This window comes from Gnatocerus cornutus, chromosome 6, assembly GCF_029298725.1.
Source record: "Gnatocerus cornutus isolate USDA-ARS CGAHR chromosome 6, icGnaCorn1.1, whole genome shotgun sequence".
Lineage (NCBI taxonomy): Eukaryota > Metazoa > Arthropoda > Insecta > Coleoptera > Tenebrionidae > Gnatocerus > Gnatocerus cornutus.
Window position 1 is genome coordinate 15,019,329 of NC_142238.1, and position 16,092 is coordinate 15,035,420.

The window sequence follows — 16,092 nt, forward strand, 5'->3', positions numbered from 1 at the left end:
AGATTGAAATCTATTATTAGTCGGTCTGGAATGTAATTGCGTGATATAACTTGGAAACTTGGAAACTTAAGTAATTTTTATCTAAATTTCGAGTATTTGTCTAGTATTAAAGTGTGCCATGATTGACGTCATATAAACTTTACTTAAGTGACAAACGTCAACTTTGGCACACTTTGATGGTAATGTAATTTTGACGAATATAAAACTAGAGTTGGTAATAAAAAAGCAACAAAAGCTCTAGGACTGCAATTAAAGTGTTTCGAATTGCGAAATCAAACTCGATTTTAAAATTTCCACACAAAATTTCCACCTTGGTAAAAATTGGCAAATTATCAGAATTTTCCCTCAGTCATCGTTGTGACGTTTGTTTGTAAACTGTGATTAAGATTTTGTTATGAAACAAATTATTAAATATAACAACAAAATATTATCCATCTCTTGTTTGTTTACTATTGATTAGCGATGTCTGAATTTCAACTTTTTTGTATCGTTTGGTACCTATTAAACAAGAGCATTACTTAGCGGTATTGCAACTACTTTAAATCCATCAAGGTTGAAGCAATAAACCTTTAATAACGTTTGCATAATGCAATTTTACGAGATGTTTACCTCCCTATAAATATCTCCGGTAAAATGGGGTTGCAACGCATTGGAATTCGGATCTGTGATAACGTTATCACCGGCCTTGTTTGGAAATATCTGCTTTAAACAAGCGCGAAGTACGATAACAAGAACAGGAAAATTCTCTTAGGATTTGGGTGCGGGGTCAACTGTGTCGTTGAACACCAGAACTAAAGAAAATAATCAAAATAATATAATTAAATGCAACTGTAACAATATTGAAGTTATAATATCTCATTCTTGAAGAATTAACATGTGACAATGGTAATGGCACGGTCTGGGTAACTTTTCAGATCTATAGGCGCCATTTTCTGAACATCCACCATCTTAATGTCATGATCCGCCCCTAACCTCATTCTACACTCTTCCCTATCCTGAAGATGTCGTGTAGAATGGTGAAACTTTCAAAGTACTGTATTTAAGAACGGCTATCACATATACACGAACATCGACGACTAAAACACAAATACTAACACGTAAGTACAATCACCTTTACGTAACAATAACAATAAAATCTTCTACCGATCAACAACTTATTCAAAACATAGAGGAACTGAATTGAAGGGAAGAATCGGATTATTTTTTTCCTCCATTAAAGCCGTAGCCATTGCACTACTCGCTTTCTCGAACTCGCCCAAAGCCTCCAACACCTTTCCTAAGTTGTACCTATAAAAGGTGTCACTCTCAATTAATCACAAGCTTAGAAACCACTTACCACGTCACGTGATTCTTTGGATCGATCCTAGCTGCCTCTCTGAATGTTGTTTCGGCTAAACCTTGCAACCCCAGGTAGTGGTAGACTAGACCTAGTTCTTGTAATGACTTTACATGTTGAGGGTTGATGGCTACGGCGTTTTGGAAGCACAGTTTCGCCTCGGGCCACTCTTGCTTGTGCATGTGTAACAACCCCTTCTGCAAACAGACCTAATTCAAAGAAATCATCACAACGGAACTCACCATATGCATGATGTGGTGACTTAAAGGGTAGATCTGTGTGGCTTCTTGGATACATTGTTGCACGTCATTGGGTTGATCGAGAGCTAAGTACAACTCAGCCAATAGCAGCCAGACTTCGACTTGGAGTAGCCACGCCCTGTGGGGCCCGGGGCGGGGACTAAAACTACTTAAAGAGCTCGCAACTTCGCTCAGGGCTTGCTCTATGCGACTGGCGGCTGTGTTTTGCAACTGCAAAGAACCTGCCGGGAAATTTCGGTGGTAACTTTCTTAGTTTCGCTCTTACTCGAATCTCGGTCGGACATCTCTGAAGTGTATAATTGGAAGACTGATCTTGTATCGCTTTTCCTATCACATTCCGGCACATCTGAGTTGGTTTGGCCTTCGTACAGATTCTTCCACAACTCCAACATCTGCTTGGCTGTCACTAGCGCCTTCTCGCCACCTTCTTCGTGGAGTTCCAGATGGGCTTTCACGTACATTAGATTCAAACAGTCTGGGTACTCTTCCAATGCTGTTGTCACCACATGTAACGCGTTTTTGTGGTCTCGTTTCGCTGTCAATAACAGCACCAATAAGTGCAAAGTGGAGGAATTCTCCTGCCGAAGATCTAGGGATATCTTGACGTGTTCCTGCGCCTCGTCGATTTGTCCCATGACCGCCAATTGAAGCCCTAAGTAATAATGACAAAGATGATCATTCGGTTCTGTTTCCACGGCGTTCTTGAAGTTCTCCAAAGCCCGCAACATTAACTCTTCTTTGTCTCTCTTAAGAAAACACGCTTCGGATTGTAAGTAGTACCCCATGCCGATGTAGAGGTAGCAGCGACCAAGAAGCCCCGCGTTACATTGCTGGTCCTTCTTCTTAGCTTCTATGCTGAAGTTGGTTCCTTCCACCGCCAAATTCAAGTGCTCGTAACAAATCTTCGCGGCTAAAAGACAGTTACTGGCGTTGTTGGGCTCCAACCGGATCACTTCTTTCAGGATGGCAAGCGCGTGGACGTAGCGCCCCGTCGCGAGGAGGCTCAATCCGTGTTGTTTCCACAGGTGGAGTTCTTCAAAGGAGAACTTCATCGAGCGTTCCAAAGACTGCGAATTTTGTGTTAAATTGACGTAAATAAATATTAACTCACCTCTTGGAGGAGAGCGACTTGTCCCCACCGCACTGTGGCCACCGCTAATAAATCGTAGACCATTATAGCGTCTTGGTAGGCACTCAAGCGGACTTCTTTGAATTCGGGACTCTGCGACAACACCGCGTTTCGGACGGCCATGGATTCGGCTATCAACAACACGAGGATCGTCTCTTCGTATTCGTTTCTTGGAACGAACTAAGCGAGATAAGAGTTTGGGAGCGTGTCAAGAGAAACAATCACGTGATTTCATTACCTGATTCAAGGAAGCGTAGTATTTTGGTTTCCACACTGCGGCTTTGGGGGTTGAGTTTAGGGGTGGTTTGTACTTATCCCCCACCAACCCTTGTAGGATTAGTTGTGCCATCTGACACATGAATTTAAGTCTGATGGAGTTGGCTCCCTGCGTCTCAACAGCGCAAAGAGAAGCTCGGTACCGCTCCAGAGCCTCCTCTGGTTTCATTCTTTGTAGCAACAGCAATGGTTCTTCTTGCAGAGCTTGTTCTAAGATAACTCCTAAAGATTTATGAGCAGCGGGGGGTTGGGGGGAGTGCGTCCCCGTATTTGCGGTGGTCCCGGTCTCTTTATCTAATTTCTGCATGTAAAGCAAGCTCAGATCTGCGGCTAAACTGAAGCATTTGCTCATTTCTTCTTCTTTTCCTGCTTTTTTGAATTTACTAGTGGCTGTGTTGTCTCTTTGGAGGCACAAGCCGTTAACAGCGTACGACTCGGCAACGATTCGTAAACTACGTCTGAAATAAACCGGTTAGAAGGTGAAAAACCCGTTGAATCTCTTACAAAGGGAGCTTCTTTTGGGACAAATTATGAAGTTCTGAAGACTGGAAATGATGGATTCCTGTGGAATATTGACCACAGGCGTAATGCAACTTCCCGAGGAGGAGGTGGGCGTCCATGGCCACTCCAGCTTTGATCCCCGCGTCATTTGTTACCAAGGTTAAATACCTTTTCGCGTCGATTAAGCCGATTTTGGCTCGGTCGATGTTGGCTTCAATTGGGGGCCACTCTTCTAAATAATTCTCTAGTTTTCCTTCCCCGATAAGGAAATCCGACAAGCATGCTAAAAGTTGGGGCTCATTTACGGGGCGACTCCCCAAGAGACTTACTGAATTCAGGCGATTTTTCCTTGAGTTGTTCAGCTAGTTCTATGACCTTCACCCAATTGGACTCTTCTCTGCTTTTCTCGATGTCAACTTCAATACGACTCGCGATATTCTTTGCCCTACTTGTCATTTTTTAAAGTGTTTTTATAAATAATATAAAAAATAAAGTATAAATTACACTTGTCACAACATAACCTACATGTGTCATGTGAACGTCAAAGTGACGTTTGCGGCGCCGTTTCGCCTTCCACGCAACTTGTGAATATTCTAAGCCGATTATCACAGGCTAAAATGAAGTTCATTGTTTTGTTCCCTGGAATTAGTACATCTAGAAAACTTTTCTTCGATTTGGCAATCAATTTAGAGTCTCTTTTTCTTTTATTTAAAAGTTACAATACTTTTACAAATGCGGTGGAATCCGAACATCTAAATAGTCCAATGACACGCACGTGTGGGCGTGGCGTGCCAAGAGCGAAACACAAGGGTGAACGGCACTAATTCAATTTATTATTGCTGGTTACATAGCCTACTTTCTCTCCTGTAATTTATTAATTAACTGTTGTTTCCACTGCTCTTCAGGAATGTGGTTAGCCCACTCCGGGATTGCACTGGGTGGAAGTGTGAAATTGACCATCGCCTGTTTCACTTCGTCGACTTTGTTGCTATCCATAACAATGTCATCTTTGGGGTTAGGTGCTGTCCAAACTTCTTTAACCAAAGTCTCTTCCATTGGGACTATGGGCGGTAGAGAATCAACGGCGGCAGCCTCCTCATCGTCGCTGTTGGAATGACGATCAATTTCAGGGACGTCGTGGGTCGGCAAGGGCTCGTAATCGTTGTACGGATTTTCCTCTTCATCCGTGTCGGTGTCTGTTGTGATTATAATATCATGGTTGGGGGTCAAGTCTTCAGTGGGATTGTCAGGATCCGGATATCCGTGGTTAGATGACACCATCACTGTTTGTTTACTTACATGGTACGTCAAATTTTGAGGTTAAAACTCGTTGGCAACGACCTCCAAGTGGTAAAAATAGAAGGTGAAATCATACATGAGCTAAAACTAATGATTTTTTTTTATTAAAATAGCAACAATTTAATAAATATGATGTATAAATAAGCGAAACAATACTGGAAGGTGAGAAATTTTAAATCTACAAATGATTATTAAATTTTTTTCTTCTTAAAACTAAGGTAACGATGTAATCAAAAGGGTTTTTTTTTTGGAACGGAACGTATACATTCACGATGTAGTAAAAGTCTCACATAATCGAGTCAGTCTTCACAATGTGGAATCCTAAAACAGAAGTTGAGCAAAATTCATGGATACAAGACGTTACGTTACTCTTGTGTATATAGGAACTGCAGTTTTATCTTTATAAAAAGGCAACAACTCCATGTACTGAGTACATTTCCTCCTGTTCAAATAAATAAGAAGTGCAAGGACACTTAGAATCACGATACTCGACACGACTCCTGCAATAAGAGCATTTTGTCTGGTATTTCCAGCTGTCACGATGTCTTGTTTCAATAAAAAGCAAGCTTCTGGTAAATCATATGCGATAACGGTTTCACATATATTATCCTAAAAACATTAGTTGGAAGAAAAATAGAAACCCATCGAGTTTACCTTAAGAATCATCGTTTCGTGTTTGGTGTCATTACATCTTAATAATATTTCGAGCTTGTAGAAGTTGCTATTTTCGCTGCAATGGCTACTTGAGGAGTACTGAAGAGAGACACGTTGGTGCAGGTAGTCAAAAGAAGTTGTTGGACACACGTTGCCAATCATTTCAGTGTTGTTTCTGCACAGAACTCCAACACATTTGTTGGTCAAGCTACCATTTAAATTAATACCAAAAGTACTCCCATTGAAAACCACCTGAAATGGGAGATTTTGATGAAATCCTCAGAAGCGACGAAAAATTAGCACTCACTTCTTCTGATTTGATGTCGCTCAAACTGAACTCATAGCCCGTTTGTCCATTGATGACTCTACACTTTTGCTCAATTCTTTGAGTACTTGGTTCTTCACTCACTATTTTTAGATCAGTGGACGATGGTACTTTCGCGTGTTCTTTGTAAATAGAACATACCGAAGGAGTAGCGAGAGTCATGTTAAGAACACACTTCTCAAAGGCGGTGTGCTGGTACTGTTCTGTGGTTAAAGAACACACGATTTTAAAAATGACTTTTGAGATGGTGTTGGAATCATTGCAACTTTTCCCCAAGTCCAGGACAAGGTACGCGTCTTCAAAGTCTTTGACAAAGTGTCTGGTTAAAAACGAGTCATCACTAACACCTGAAACAATGAAGATTATACAGAGTGAAGAAAAAAACAGATCTACGTGCCTTTAGAAGTTTTGGTGTAACCGTCAGTACAGAGATTAAATTCGTACTGACTCGTTCTGTTGTCGACGTTGACCAATATGCTCTTTTTTTGTAAATTCGTTAGGTCAAGGCTACAAAAATTCACGAGAATTTGTTTAGGGAATTTATTGCGTTAATATAAGAAATGTTACACAAAAAAGCAGACATGGGTGCAGAATAACTGTCTCCTTGTCTCTTGTTTACTAAGCGTGCAGATCACATTACAAAGCGGTTAAAAACTGATCACCAGCAGCGTGAGAAATTAAAACAAATAAAAGATAAGAAACGACACGGTGTCAGTTGCAACTTACAACACGTCCGGTTTTGTGGATGGAATGAGACATTTCCGGTCCTGGGGACACGCTTCCGGTGTCTTCCACTCAAAGTTGTACACGCATTCGTTTCTAGCCAGCAAAGTTGGGGGGTACTAAAATTTACTGTAATAAAACAAAAAGGGGGATTTTAGGGGAATTACCCGTTCCTGTGCGCACTCAAAATTTATCACACTTTTGTAATGTCCAGCTCCGGGACAGTAAGTCCCCATCATTGCCTCCACGACCAATCTGCCATCGCGTAACAGCGGCGTAGCCGCACCCCCCAATGACTTAAACCTGCAAGTATCCAATCAAATCATTTAAGTCTTTAACTGTTGTAAACGTATGTGTACGTTTTGCCATTTTTCTCAGAAAATGCAAATGATAAGAATTTGAAATTTTGGGGACAAAAAGCGGATAAGACGAATAGAATAAATTCGAGTAGATTCACATTTACGTGACACTTCCGGTTATGCCGGAAGAGGCTGTCAACTTGCTTATTTTAAATAGAACACCCTATAATTTATTGCATTTTGAATTCTATATGCAAATTAAAGATCACTTTCTGCATAATGCGCTATACCTAATTTGTATCATTTCTGAAATATCTCAATTTTGGGTCACAAGTTCTGGGACTTTTATAACAGTTAAAGAGTTAATCACGTGAACTTACTTATGTTTAATGTTAATTTCCGTCGAGTTCCTCCAACAAACCATAGTGTCACCTTTACAAAGAACGTCACTTCCGGTAACCACATTTCCACAGAGATTCAAAATAAAATCGACGTCTCCACTCGAAACCACATAGTTGTCACTTGTTTTGGTGAGTGGAGACAAATCGTACGTCGTATTAGAAGTGCTGTAGGTGCAATTCTTGAAATGACCGTGCGAAAGACACGCGAGGTGCGTGAAGATAGTAACATTGAACCTACAACTGTCTTCAACCTACAACAAGAGATGAGAAATGAGTGTTTAAAAAGGCGATAAACGAACCACGCGGATTTGGGTCGGGCGAGATTCGTAACTGCACACAAAATGCACGATGACTTCACCGCGACTTCTTTGGTTGGTGCAAGAAGAACCGTGTAGTACCATGCGGAGGTTACCGGTCTCACTGATTAGTTCCTTGGTCTCCCAGCCAATCACAACGTCGCTTTGCGGGGTCTTAAGGCAAAAACTCACATTGGTGAAGCCTGAACACGATTCGTGAATTGCGCCACACAAATTGTATAAAAGTTTGGTTTGTTGATCTAAAGGATAAATGCTATCAGTTTCAGTGTGGAGGGTTTTTAGATCTCTGTTAGAAACTCGGTCGTTCATGTAGCAATTCTGGCCCACATACACCTGGAAGATTAAGATTAGGCGTGAAAAGTGAATTTTGGAGAGCTTACGTCGATAGGGCAAGCCCTTGGGGTCTCCCACGTCAAAAACATAACACACTGTTTGATTTCAGTAAAAACTGGCCCTTTTTCCGACCGCGAACACTTGAAAATGACTTGGGTGCTGTAGGACAAGGTTTGGTTTTCCCGACAAACGGAGCCGGAGACGAAGGTTGCTTTGACAACGTCGTCAGAGGCTTGGAGGGATGATAAAATGCTGCCTCTGTTCTTATACTCATTTTGATTGAAATGGCAAACTTGGGAATGTTGAGCTGGAATGGCAGAATTAAAAAAATCTCAAGACAATGAGTTGGAATTTACCGGCGCAGTCTCCACTAAGCTGCGGAAGTGGTCCACAGATATTCATCAAGATTTTGTCACCATTGGGGGCTCCGGTAACTTCCCATCCTTCGCGTTTGTACAAACCAGTGAGATTATAATGGAGATTATCTATGCTATTGATGGCACAATTATGAGGTAATTTTATACACCCAAAGGAAGATTCGACTTCAAATCGGTAGTGTTTCCCTTGAATCTGGACCCTTTTATAACGGGCATTGGCCAATTCGGTCTCCCATCTACACTTGATGAGGACCTGTACGTCCCTCACAGCTAAAAGAATACTGAAAGACAACTGTCCCCCTTTTGAGATACTTACTTCTACCCTCTTTATAACGCCCCCTTGCTGTCAGCTCGTTTTTCGCAGCGCCGTAGTTAAAATGTTGAGATTCTTTAGTAGCCAATGCCATCTGATTGTCGATAACACACGCGCTGATGGTGCCCCCAGGGCAATCGGGATTTGACCCACAAAAACTCACACTGAAGTTCATTGGATCTGTTACTCTCAAAGTGTTCTTCATGGTCCTAAAGTCCAATAAATAGGAGTTGACAAGTTCAGTACACTTGGGGCGACACCCAGGCCTCATAATTTCCACCTCAAAAGAGCACTCATCATCGTCTGAAAACGGCATCAGCCGGGGCTTTGGCTTAGTAGAATCTGAACATTGTAATAAAAGAACAAGAGAGTAATTTTTGGCGGGATTTGAGCGACACTTCGTTGTACTTCTGGTCACGAGCGTGAAGTCATCTTCACCTAGAAACAATTCATTAAAAACGACATGGAGATGGAAATAAACGCACCTGGATCAAACTCGGACATAAAATTAATTTGTTCCTTGCTTGGAAAAACGAGACAAGAGGATGTTTGGTTGCCACAAGAACTTTGTCGGGTTTTGCAAAGAGAAAAAAACAACTGGAAGTCTCTATTTGAAATGGTCCAAAGTTTGCTGAAATCTAACCTCTCGGGACTTTTTTCAACCACATTGTTATACTCACTCAGGCACTGGGACTTGTTTACCAGCAATTTTAACGTCGCAAAATTTGTACGAGTCGGTAAATATCTGTGGTACAGCTGTTACAAAACTAAAGATCACCGGAAGTAGGGAAATGTAAGTGGCCATGGTTTGAGTAACTGAAATCCCACGTAAATTTTAGTAAAGTTTTGGCGGTCACTGATATTATTACATCATGCTTCGCAGAATCGATGCACTGTCATTATTTACCGGTTTGGAAATTATCGTTAGTAATTAACTACTGTAGGGCGACATGCTTTTAATTGGGTCAGGACTTAAAGAGATAACCTCTACTTACTCGGATTATTATTTGTTCAGTTCCGTTCCTGGTGAATTCGCGTTGTTTTGTTTTTACGGGGTTCCCCTCAAACGCATGGACACAAATAAATTACGGCAAATGATAAGGTTATGTCATGACATCTGAAGTGACAGGTGACACTTGAATTGAGTTTTTTGGAAAAAACACTTCTTATTTGTAGAAAATGCACTTATCAAGTGAAGGAAGCGTTTTGTTTTGCTTTCACGATGTTAATTTACAGGAACAGAACATGAAGAAGCATGAGAAAATTAATAATTTTGAAATACGAGAGTCTTGTGTGGCTCAAGTTACGTTGCCGGTAGTATTAACGTCAAGTTGATAAGACCGCGTAATACAACAACCACGTGATTATAAATTTCTTTAAATTAAAAAAAGAAACAAATAACCAATAACAGTCACTTTTAAAGCACCGAATCAAAAAAGCTAATTTATTGGACTTTCAAAACAAGTAGTCACACTTATGAATGATCGTAGAAGAAAATAAACAATTATGTATCTCTAAAAATGTAATTCGGCATTCGGAAATTTGAGCTATATGGGCTATTTAACGTAGAATTTCGAGCTGAATTCAAAAATATCCTTATTTTTCTTGTACGTCAACAAATAACTGAGTTAGAGGCGTTTAAAATTGTAGGTTATTGCCAGAGGGCCAAAATTTTTGAGGATCGAAAACGATTTTGCTTGATATTTTCGGAATTATGGCAAATATCAAACAACCCTTTCCGGAATCGATTTTCTCGCAATTTTTTACCTTGGAAATTGATTTTCGATAGTTTGAATTCAAAATTTTCATTTTCTCAATGTAGAAGTTAGCTTGCCTTTGGGTTTTTAATTCAAACTCGGTCGCTATCTCGCTTGTTTATGAAGCAAACTGAAAGTATTGGTGCTCATTTTACGCAGAATTTCACGTAGAATCCAAGTTTCTTCGAAACTACAACAAATAAAAAGAAATGATTTGCGATCATTAAAATTTTCACAAAATTCTCAGTTTGATAACGTTTCTTCAATCAAAGACATGACTTGAAAATTCAAAGCCAACTGAGGATGATGGACAATTTCCTATTAAAAGCATTGCGAGCGTTATTCTAAGACATTCTGTATAAAAAAAACACAATAATTTTTAATGATCTAGTTATCTAAAAAAATTTAGGTGTTAAAATATTAAATTTGAGCCAAGAAAGTCTGCGATCTTCTTTAAAATAACGTTAAATATGCCAAACTTCAATAGGTGTCGCTAGGTGTTGTACGACCGCGCAAAACACCCTTGAATTGCAATTAAAATAAAAAGTAAATTTAAATACAAGTACAGAGTGTTTCCATTAAAATTATTCGACAGAAAGAAGATTTCAGTCAACGTAAATTTAAGTAACTTTAGAGGAAAGCTGTGGTGTTCTTGTTGTGTATATTTAAACTTAACCGAAAATTGTCGACTTTGGCTTCCACCTTCCCCTAGGCCGCATCAGTAAATTACTGCATTTTTTTAAACCGGTTTTAGCCAGTGCCCCCAAGTAATTTTTTTTCGTCATTGAAAAATAAAAACTTTGATGAGTTGGCCCAACAGGTAATTGGGAACACCTTGGTCGCGAAAAACGCAATTCCGACTTGATCAAACTGGAAAAAACTCATCCTTTGTCAATATTTCCCCCTCTTTAGCAAAAGTTCGATAAAGAGGTGGGGTTATTTATAGGCCACTTCTTATTTACTGTTGCATTCTGAAAATTTTCGCACCACTGGAAAGCTCGCCTAAATTCCGTGCCATTTCCAGTTTTTCAGACGCGGTTTGTTTAAATAATTAACGAAATGTCGTCGACACGCGCCACTTGTTAATAACGTCTTATTAATGAATGTTAAAATGTTTGACCGTTTATTGAAAATTTGAGAGTTTCGTTGTCAGTCGTGGAAGAAAATATGTCGTCGCTTTTTAAGAAGAAATTCGAGAGAAAAAAGTCGTTGAGTAGAAGGGAAATTAGTTTAGCGAGATTAGAAAATTTCAGGAAAGAAGTTATCACTGATACGCATTCGGTGCCTTTAGGTGAGTTTGCTGTTTTTTGTGACGTAATACCAACGTGACGTCACTGGTAAAACAAATATACAATTAACAGAAATAGAGAACAAAGTCCTGAATTTATTTTCTTTAGTTTTTCATTTAGGGGGATAAAGATAAGCCAATTCATTAATCCGTTATTTGTTCGGCGTCCCCTATTGACTTAATTAAGGCGTACCTACCCTTCATTACTAACATGACCTACATTTTCCTCGTAAAAGGCGACAAATCGCCCTTCACTTTCCTCAATTTTCTCGGGTTTGTATAAAGATTTGTGTATTTTTAGAGCAATTCTTAAAACGGGGTCGTGCAATTCGATATTCCAAAATAAATGGATCTCGTACTTTAAACATACAGCAACATTTTAATTACACGCCCGAAATCCATACCTCTCTTGAGATCGTTATTCATTTATCACTCCGAAAATATCGGGCGATAAAATCATTGTTGTTTTATGGTGTTTATCAATTTTCTGGATCAAACGTTTAACGTCCGCGATGATGTGTGCACTTACATCATGCGTGAATTTTTCGAAAGGAAAATTTCGCGCCTTTCCAACGAACGAAATCGAAATTTTATGACCCAATTTACTGCTTTTCAATACCCACAAAACAATGTCTCTGCAAATATACACGGTGATCGTATAAAAGTCATAACGTGTATAAATATGGCCTTATAAAGTCCGCCGAAATTAAACTCGGAAAAGGAAGTGCTAAAAATAAAAATCAAACAAACTCAAATCATCCTTGCACTTTTTGTATATTCGCCGCTCATTTTTATAACATTTGTGACTAAAATAAACGTTGCAATTTGGTTTCCCCCCCTCTTCTTCTTAACTTAAATCATAAATCTTCTCCCCCCACGCAGTCGACGCCTATGGCACTTAGTCAACTCATTTCCGAAAATCTTCTATTTTCAGGAGAATTATGTCGCCGCCTCCACACGGATCGAGAAACCGGACTTACACCGGCTCAAGCCGCAGAAATTTTGGCGAAAACTGGCCCAAATACTTTGACACCATCAACAAAAACACCCGAAATTGTTAAATTTATACGAACGCTAACGCATGGTAAGGCCATCATTCCGAAAAATTTGATTTGTAAGTCAGTTAATCATCATTCGGGCTAAATTTAGATTGGTATTTATGCTAAATTTAAAATATAACTGGTTCGAGACGCTCGAAAGCGGACGCATTTTCGATGTAATCCTTAAATTTCTACCCAATATATACAGGGTGTCTCATTCATTCACAGGTTTTTCGATCTTGCTATGGATTGGCGCCGTGCTTTGTTTCACGGCTGTCGTGATCAGGATGATAACGACGCACGAAACGGATTCCGATAACTTGATTTTGGGGTGCGTTCTAGTGGTTGTGGTCGTAGTAACCGGAGGCTTCACATACTTCCAAGAACACAAGAGCCAGAAGGTTCGTCTTGCTCTAACACCTCCAGTTCCTCAACTTCCTTCCGTTTTAGATCATGGAATCCTTCGCCAACATGGTTCCTCCTAAGGCTACAGTGATCCGCGGCGGGGAGACCATCTCCGTGGTCTCCAAAGACCTGGTGATTGGAGACGTCGTCGAAATGAAGTTCGGTGATCGCATCCCCGCCGACATCCGCATCATCCATAGCCAAGGCTTCAAGGTAGTCTCTCCACCCTCATCCCCATCTAAATCTTGTTCTTCAGGTGGATAATTCCGCGTTAACCGGCGAATCCGAGCCTCAATTCCGCGGAAGCGAATGCACCAGCGACAATATTCTTGAGACTAAGAACTTCGCCTTCTTCTCCACCAACGCTGTTGAAGGCACAGCTCGAGGAATCGTCGCTGCTTGTGGGGACCAAACCGTGATGGGCCGCATCGCCGGCTTGACCGCCAGGCTTCAACCCAATAAAACACCAATCGCGAGAGAACTGGAGCACTTCATGAAGATTATAAGTGTGTGGGCGTGCTTCCTGGGGGTGGTGTTCGGAGGGGCGGCACTGGCCATGAATTATTCCTGGATCGAAGCCTCCCTATTTCTTATCGGGATCATCGTGGCTAACGTCCCAGAAGGTCTCCTCGCAACTGTTACGGTGTGTCTTTCCGTAACCGCGAAGAAGATGGCGGCGAAGAACTGCCTAGTCAAGAACCTAGAAGCTGTAGAAACCTTAGGTTCAACCTCCATCATCTGCTCCGACAAAACCGGAACTTTGACCCAAAACAAGATGACCGTCTGTCATTTCTGGTGCGAGAATGACATCCTCCATGCCGACTCCACCACGAACCAAGAGGAAGCCAAAGACTACACGAGCAAGGAAGGTTTCAAAGTCTTGATGCGCTGCGCGACTCTTTGCAACCGCGCCGAATTTGTCCATGGCGAAGAGGACAAACCGGTCCTCGTCCGCCAAGTCCGCGGTGATGCTTCAGAAGAGGCCATCTTGAAGTTCGTCGAACTCACCAAAATCGAAGGGTCTCCGACTAAATTCCGCCACGACAACCCAAAGCTCCTCGAAATTCCCTTTAGCTCCACCACGAAGTATCAGATTTCCATCCACGCGATGGAGAACGGGCGTTGTTTGATGGTGATGAAAGGCGCTCCTGAGCGCATTCTCGCGCGGTGCACGCAAATCTTCCTCAACAACGAAACGCAAGAACTCACCGATGATTTGCGAAGAATCTGCGACAAAGCCTGTACCGAATTGGCGGAGAAAGGAGAAAGAGTCCTTGGATTCTGCGATTTGTTGTTGGACGAGAGTTACACTAAAAATTTCGAGTTCCGTGCAGAACCTCCGAATTTTCCAAGAAGAGAGTTGAGGTTTGTGGGCTTCATGAGTTTGATTGATCCGCCGAGACCCCAAGTGCCTGATGCTGTACAAAGGTGTAAAACTGCAGGGATTAGAGTCGTTATGGTCACCGGAGACCATCCGGTTTGTCTATTTTTGGCGTAATAACTTTGTAACAGTTTGTTGCAGATCACTGCCAAGGCAATAGCGCGCCAAGTTGGCATCATTCAATCCGAAGAAGTCATTGATGCTTTCAATATTAACATCATCGAGACGTTACCGCGCTTCAAAGACAAAGCCATCGTCATCCATGGGTCAACTCTTCGAGATATGACCAATGACGAGTTGGATAACATTTTGCACAACTATAAAGAGATAGTGTTTGCAAGGACGTCGCCCACGCAAAAACTTCAAATTGTGGAAGGTTGCCAACGACTTGGGGAAATAGGTAATCACCGATTTTCTCCATTTCTTTTGGTTTGAATTATGTTTTAGTGGCTGTCACCGGTGATGGAGTAAACGACGCGCCGGCTCTTAAAAGAGCCGACATTGGGATAGCGATGGGCATTTCGGGCTCTGAAGTGTCCCAACAGTCCGCTGATATGATTCTCTTGGACGACAACTTCGCTTCGATCATTACGGGAGTGGAAGAAGGAAGGAAAATCTTCGATAACTTGAAGAAATCGATAGCTTACACTTTGGCGTCCAACGTACCAGAAATTTTGCCCTTTCTGGCGTTTGTCCTCATTAACATTCCATTACCTTTAGGTCGGTCGGCTTCGATCGTGACGTCCCAAACATTACTTTAACACTCTTACAGGTGTCATGGCCATCCTCTGCATTGATCTTCTGACCGATATGTTGCCCGCCATCAGCCTCGCCTACGAAAAAGCCGAAAGCGACATCATGCAAAGACCTCCGCGAAACCCAAAAACTGATAACTTAGTCACCCGGAAACTCTACTTTTTGGCGTATGGCCACATCGGCATCATTGAAGCCATGGGCGGGTTCTTTGTCTATTTCGCTATCATGGCAGAGCACGGTTTCTTCCCAACTCATCTCTTCGGTACGGACCAAAAACTTTACAACTCAAAACTAAAAAGAAAGTTTCAGGTTTGCGGCAAAAATGGGACTCAGAGACCGTCAACGACCTGCAGGACTCTTTCGGACAAGAATGGTCGTACCAAAGCCGGAAGGAGCTGGAGTACACGTGCTATACTGCCTTCATGATAAGTGTGGTGGTGACGCAATGGGCTGATTTGATTGTGTGCAAGACCAGAATCAATTCAATAGTGCAACAAGGTGGGGGCTTTAATTTTATTATTTAAGTTGGTACTATTGTTTTTAAGGGATGGGAAACATGATCCTGAATATCAGCCTAATAGTCGAAACGGTCGTTGCTTGTATGCTCTCATATATTCCCAATATGAGCTACTTGAAATTTTATCCGATCCTGTTTCGATGGTAAGCCATCATCTTCAGTGTTCTTTCCTTCATTTTCCGTTCTAGGTGGTGTTATTCTCTTCCTTTTGCTATTTTCATCATCATTTTCGACGAACTTCGAAAATGGCACATGAGGAAATACCCTGATGGCTGGTACAAGCACGAAACTTACTATTAGCGCAAATTATTTATCAATAAAAATTCTCACTAACTTCACTGTAATTAATTTTTTCCTGACAATTCTGTGGATACTGACTCAATTTTCCCCCATTTATTAAAAAAA

General features: G+C 41.2%; 4 protein-coding genes across 5 annotated transcripts; 1 reads left to right on the top strand and 3 right to left on the bottom strand.

Annotated features, from left to right (window-relative positions):
• Nucleotides 1–833: 833 nt before the first annotated feature.
• On the bottom strand, nucleotides 834–4,070 carry Ttc7 (tetratricopeptide repeat domain 7). Its single transcript, XM_088038394.1, has 8 exons — nucleotides 3,832–4,070; nucleotides 3,506–3,785; nucleotides 2,964–3,459; nucleotides 2,708–2,905; nucleotides 1,862–2,663; nucleotides 1,579–1,817; nucleotides 1,337–1,533; nucleotides 834–1,287 (listed from the first exon to the last, which is right to left on the bottom strand). Exons 1-8 carry the CDS (start codon nucleotides 3,956–3,958, stop codon nucleotides 1,155–1,157), a joined length of 2,472 nt encoding a protein of 823 aa, XP_087894520.1. The 5' UTR covers nucleotides 3,959–4,070; the 3' UTR covers nucleotides 834–1,154.
• Nucleotides 4,071–4,313: 243 nt separating this feature from the next.
• Nucleotides 4,314–4,872, bottom strand: LOC148173323 (uncharacterized). The gene has a single exon (XM_088038395.1). It carries the CDS (start codon nucleotides 4,781–4,783, stop codon nucleotides 4,355–4,357), a length of 429 nt encoding a protein of 142 aa, XP_087894521.1. The 5' UTR covers nucleotides 4,784–4,872; the 3' UTR covers nucleotides 4,314–4,354.
• An 11-nt stretch (nucleotides 4,873–4,883) lies between these two features.
• Lerp (lysosomal enzyme receptor protein) lies at nucleotides 4,884–9,862 on the bottom strand. Of its 2 annotated transcripts, none has more exons than XM_088038392.1 (15): nucleotides 9,539–9,862; nucleotides 9,224–9,359; nucleotides 9,029–9,174; nucleotides 8,547–8,981; nucleotides 8,210–8,500; nucleotides 7,901–8,160; nucleotides 7,503–7,853; nucleotides 7,183–7,454; nucleotides 6,671–6,806; nucleotides 6,507–6,622; nucleotides 6,178–6,287; nucleotides 5,763–6,127; nucleotides 5,456–5,707; nucleotides 5,171–5,410; nucleotides 4,884–5,122 (listed from the first exon to the last, which is right to left on the bottom strand). In XM_088038392.1, exons 2-15 carry the CDS (start codon nucleotides 9,346–9,348, stop codon nucleotides 5,108–5,110), a joined length of 3,114 nt encoding a protein of 1,037 aa, XP_087894518.1. In that variant the 5' UTR covers nucleotides 9,349–9,359; nucleotides 9,539–9,862; the 3' UTR covers nucleotides 4,884–5,107. The 2 variants fall into 2 exon arrangements, with proteins under 2 accessions (XP_087894518.1, XP_087894519.1); XM_088038393.1 differs by lacking the exon at nucleotides 9,539–9,862 and adding an exon at nucleotides 9,413–9,532.
• Nucleotides 9,863–11,262: 1,400 nt separating this feature from the next.
• On the top strand, nucleotides 11,263–16,020 carry LOC148173325 (sodium/potassium-transporting ATPase subunit alpha-like). The gene is made up of 11 exons (XM_088038642.1): nucleotides 11,263–11,591; nucleotides 12,523–12,672; nucleotides 12,857–13,029; nucleotides 13,079–13,246; nucleotides 13,290–14,510; nucleotides 14,556–14,814; nucleotides 14,862–15,134; nucleotides 15,187–15,432; nucleotides 15,480–15,668; nucleotides 15,716–15,830; nucleotides 15,876–16,020. Exons 1-11 carry the CDS (start codon nucleotides 11,468–11,470, stop codon nucleotides 15,985–15,987), a joined length of 3,030 nt encoding a protein of 1,009 aa, XP_087894768.1. The 5' UTR covers nucleotides 11,263–11,467; the 3' UTR covers nucleotides 15,988–16,020.
• Nucleotides 16,021–16,092: the final 72 nt, after the last annotated feature.